General features: G+C 43.4%; 1 protein-coding gene across 2 annotated transcripts in view; it reads right to left on the bottom strand.

Annotated features, from left to right (window-relative positions):
• The window catches only part of LOC138627774 (gamma-enolase), a 19,384-nt gene that overhangs the window by 2,998 nt on the left and 11,386 nt on the right, over window positions 1–5,000 (bottom strand). For both annotated transcript variants that reach the window (XM_069710344.1, XM_069710345.1), the window contains exons 6-11: window positions 4,589–4,722; window positions 4,209–4,300; window positions 3,932–4,062; window positions 3,338–3,535; window positions 2,059–2,260; window positions 310–418 (exon numbers count right to left, since the gene is read on the bottom strand). In XM_069710344.1, coding sequence (XP_069566445.1) covers window positions 310–418; window positions 2,059–2,260; window positions 3,338–3,535; window positions 3,932–4,062; window positions 4,209–4,300; window positions 4,589–4,722 — 866 coding nt within the window. The remainder of the gene's footprint in view (window positions 1–309; window positions 419–2,058; window positions 2,261–3,337; window positions 3,536–3,931; window positions 4,063–4,208; window positions 4,301–4,588; window positions 4,723–5,000) is intronic.

Raw genomic sequence — 5,000 nt, 5'->3', positions numbered from 1 at the left:
TCTCTGATTGGTCCACCCTTTAGCGTTAAGGTAAATGCGAACAGGGTTTCCAGACTACCGATGTTTTAAATGGTGACGTTTTAAGAGTGGAGAGTTGCTATCTTACAAGTTCCGGCACATTACGATAACTTTGTTGTTTCTTCGTTGTTGTTTTGCCGGATTTACGACATAAAACTAATTATTGAAACAAAGATCAGTTTACGAAAAAGAAAAATTGCGACACGCAAAAAAACTCAACTTTGAGTTAAGTTTAGACAAAATAAATAGGCTAACAAAAAAAGTTGTTTTTGTTTTTGTTTGGGTGTGTACCTGTCCGGTGCAGAGTCCCACCACCAGGTCGGCGATGAAGGTGTCCTCCGTCTCCCCCGAGCGATGGCTGACCATCACGCCCCAGCCGTTCGCCTGAGCCAGTTTACACCTGAGACCAAAGTTGTACTTTTATTTTAAAGCAATTAAAACCCTAAAAAAAAAAACGTCACATTCAGTCTCATCGCAAAGTCTCAACAACCCGTTTGTTTTTAAAAGCGTATGAACCACAAATAGTCTTGTTTATTTTAATGGAGGCAGCTACATGGGAGCACGTCCTCTCCACACCTGATGGCATGTGTTGCGCATGTTAATTTCAGGTTCATTAATCTGATGGTGATGTATTTGTAACAGCGGCTCCTCTGACACGTTAACCTGCTAACGAGATGTGAATAATTAGGACGTCCACCGACGCCTCTGGGGTTCTTGTGATTCCCGCTCGGAGCCTGCTGAGCTATTTCAAGAGCAGATAATACATCAGATTAACGACACAGGGAGCTTCGCAATACATCACCTGCACTGTCATCAGCACCGCTTCTGTCATTTCATCTTTCTCACCCCTCTGACCCCCCGCCCCCCCCTCCCCCACCCCACTGTATTTTAGCTACCCGGTCATGACGGATAGCTTCATAACCCCAAAGGACATTTTGTTTAGGCCTGAGATTGATGACACACACACACATTCCACAAAGGTATTAATAACTAAGAAACAAGGCAGTACGTTTGACTGACAGCTAATCTTCACACACACAAAAAAAACCTCCCGTCACTTCCTGTCCCTTCGTTTATCTTCTTTAAATGTCTTTGGTGTCGCACCTCGTCGCTGGCGCAAGGTCAACATGGCTGACAGGTAACGACTGATGTGACTGACAACATGGTGACTGCCCCTCTGTGTGTGTGTGTGTGTGTGTGTGTGTGTGTGTGTGTGTGTGTGTGTGTGTGTGTGTGTGTGTGTGTGTTTCCACATGCGTGACTGACAGCTGTGCCTCTCTATATCGTCTCAGCCGAGACGGACGACTCTCTTCGACATGGCCGAAGGTCCCCAGGTCAGCGGCCGTATATTTATTTCTATTCCCCAGGCTGTGAGGCTCAGGTCTGTCCAGAGACTGTATATAAAAATAGACGTAGCTTTCAGGTCTGACAAGCGAGGCCGACGCGGAACCGCAATACCGCTGAGGACCTCCAGGGGGCGGCTCCATGAAACCTCATTAGATACGAAGTCGTTAAATTATGGTGTCATTGCAAGTCACTCGTGAGTAATCTTCTGGCGATGCTTCGGAAAATAATCTCGTCATTAATTAGATATTAGCTCTCAAATAGCGATATGTTTGATTGACAGGTTTCCGCTATAGGTAGGCAGGTGTAGTATCCTCTGAGATAGAGTCAGATTCACCCCTCGCTCCGGCCGAGATCGTCCAAATATGGTCACCTGGCTCCAAAATGCCAATGAGTGACGTCACGGTTGGGTTTGTCCGGCAGCACCACGTGGCTCATTTGCTTCATACATGTTTACAGCCTGTAATGTCTGTAACTTTGTCATCCTCAGAAACTTTTGTTCAAACTGGTGTAAATAAAACTAAAGCTGTGCAGGAACTGTACAGATAACCCTCGAGGCGGAAACCACCCTTTAACACTGTAGCTGCTCGTACATGTACTCCCAAAGGAAGTGCTCCGCCTTTGAAAGACCCTCCACTTCCCCGTCACATTTTAATCCTTCTTCTACTTACATGTAAGAAGAGAAAGCAGACGTACCCCTGTATGGCCTCCGTGACTGAGCCGATCTGGTTGACTTTGAGCAGCAGGCAGTTGCAGGCTCGCTCCTCGGCCGCCTTCTCTATCCTCTTGGGGTTGGTCACCGTCAGGTCGTCCCCGACAACCTGGATCCCCACCTGGGCCGTGAGGCGGGACCAGGCCTCCCAGTCGTCCTGGTCGAACGGGTCCTCGATGGACACCACTGGTGAGCAGGAGGGAGAGATGGACAGGTTTTAAGGAAGGACTTCTAACCATTGAAAGGTTTTGAGGAAAGACTTCTAACCATTGAAATGTTTTGAGGAAAGACTTCTAACCATTGAAAGGTTTTGAGGAAAGACTTCTAACCATTGAAAGGTTTTGAGGAAAGATTTCTAACCATTGAAAGGTTTTGAGGAAAGACTTCTAACCATTGAAAGGTTTTGAGGAAAGACTTCTAACCATTGAAAGGTTTTGAGGAAAGACTTCTAACCATTGAAAGGTTTTGAGGAAAGATTTCTAACCATTGAAATGTTTTGAGGAAAGACTTCTAACCATTGAAATGTTTTGAGGAAAGACTTCTAACCATTGAAAGGTTTTGAGGAAAGACTTCTAACCATTGAAAGGTTTTGAGGAAAGATTTCTAACCATTGAAAGGTTTTGAGGAAAGACTTCTAACCATTGAAAGGTTTTGAGGAAAGACTTCTAACCATTGAAAGGTTTTGAGGAAAGACTTCTAACCATTGAAAGGTTTTGAGGAAAGATTTCTAACCATTGAAATGTTTTGAGGAAAGACTTCTAACCATTGAAATGTTTTGAGGAAAGACTTCTAACCATTGAAAGGTTTTGAGGAAAGACTTCTAACCATTGAAATGTTTTGAGGAAAGACTTCTAACCATTGAAAGGTTTTGAGGAAAGACTTCTAACCATTGAAATGTTTTGAGGAAAGACTTCTAACCATTGAAATGTTTTGAGGAAAGACTTCTAACCATTGAAAGGTTTTGAGGAAAGACTTCTAACCATTGAAAGGTTTTGAGGAAAGACTTCTAACCATTGAAATGTTTTGAGGAAAGACTTCTAACCATTGAAAGGTTTTGAGGAAAGACTTCTAACCATTGAAAGGTTTTGAGGAAAGACTTCTAACCATTGAAATGTTTTGAGGAAAGACTTCTAACCATTGAAATGTTTTGAGGAAAGATTTCTAACCATTGAAAGGTTTTGAGGAAAGACTACAAGTTTATAAGTGAGTACTTTACAGTAAAATTTCAGGAATTAGCAAAAAACAGTACAAAAAGTGCTCCACCTGGGTAGTTGCTGACGAAGCCCTGGTAGATATCGGCCAGCTCCTCCGCCGTGATGTGTCGCTCTGGATCTGGTGGGGATTTGAAGTCCAGGTCGTATTTCCCTTCACGGTAAAACTCGGAGGCAGCGACGTCCATCCCGACCACCACCTTGTCCGTGAAGCCGGCCTTCTCTATGGCCGTCTGCAGCAGCTCCAGAGCTGAGGGGTGACGGGCAGATGGACACGGCGGAAATATGAAGTTCAACCAGATGGATGTGCGGACGCTGCCGAGAGCCAAAAAAACCCTCCAATTCACGAAATAATGTCTGGTCCTGAAAACCGTATTCCAGTCTGAGGCATGCAAACCAAAGTGAGGTACTTCACATGTAAGCAGAGCAGACACTTTGTTTTACAGTTTTGAAATGTCAAGTTTAGTAGTAAAGGTCAGATTAAATTGCCAGTCGCTCAAAATGAAATCTTCTTTCCCGGAGCTGCGAGCTGAAGAAACCCAAGGTGGTCAACGCTAAACGGATTCAACCACAATTCAAACTATACTAAATCTGGCATGTGATATTTAACAATTACAGAGGATGTGAAATTGTCTTTTTTTCTCACCTTCACTGTTCTCCAGGATGTTGGGAGCAAATCCTCCCTCGTCTCCCACGTTGGTGGCGTCCTGGCCGTATTTCTCCTGGATCACCCCCTTGAGCGTGTGGTAGAGCTCCGATCCTATCCTCAACGCCTCCCTGAGACACGGCGGAGGGGCGACAAGATCAAAAAAAGCATTAATATTCAGTTATAAAAAGGATTATTGATGCTGAATGATGAAAAACAAAGAAATACTTGAATTGGTACTTGCTTGTAAAAAGTATTTTTGAAGATAAATTCTTACTTGAAAGATTCGGCCCCGACTGGCAGAACCATGAACTCCTGCATGGCCAGTTTGTTTCCTGCGTGAGATCCTCCGTTTATCACGTTAAAGGCCTGACGAGGTCAGAAGAAACAAAATTATAAAACACATCAAATACGTTTTCAGTGTTTTATTAGATGATTGAACCAATAAAGATTCTAAATAATCAAAAACGTGACTCTTTATAGAAGTAAACTAGAATTCCAAAATCTACTCAGGTGATCCTCGAGTCCGAGTGAACGTTTGAACCAAATTTGAAGAAAATAGTAGCCCCCGTTGTAGCGAACAATTATTTCGTAGCATATTGAACAAACACTTTTCCCGCGGTAATGCAGGAGTTACGCAGTGATTCTGAGTCTTACAGGAACCGGCAGCACCAGCTCTGTGTTTCCAGCCAGGTCGGCTATGTGGCGGTACAGGGGGACGTCTTTCTCTGCCGCGCCGGCCTTGCAGATGGCTAGAGACACTCCCAGGATGGCGTTGGCCCCGAACTGGGCTGTTAGAAGACAGGAAATAATGGATGTTCATATGAGTTCAAAAAAAAAAGCTCTAATTTTTGCTGAAAAAAACAACAAAATGCAGATACGTGGCAGCCGGTCCACATAAACAGTAGTTTGGTGTATTTTTAAAGGGATGCACGTTGCAAAATATATATAAAAATGAAATAAATTAGATTACATTTTAATTTCCCTTTTCTTTAGTGTCTGGTTCAGTTTTTTATAACAACACTTTTGTACGTATTAAATGCGATGTTAATTCTCATTAAAGCGATTT

The sequence above is a fragment of the Brachyistius frenatus genome, unplaced genomic scaffold, assembly GCF_029030835.1.
Source record: "Brachyistius frenatus isolate BFR_SWC_R1_liver_20210118 unplaced genomic scaffold, ASM2903083v1 Contig_91, whole genome shotgun sequence".
Taxonomy (NCBI): domain Eukaryota; kingdom Metazoa; phylum Chordata; class Actinopteri; family Embiotocidae; genus Brachyistius; species Brachyistius frenatus.
The sequence above is the reverse complement of the archived record's forward strand: the minus strand, read 5'-3'. Positions and strand labels throughout refer to the sequence as shown.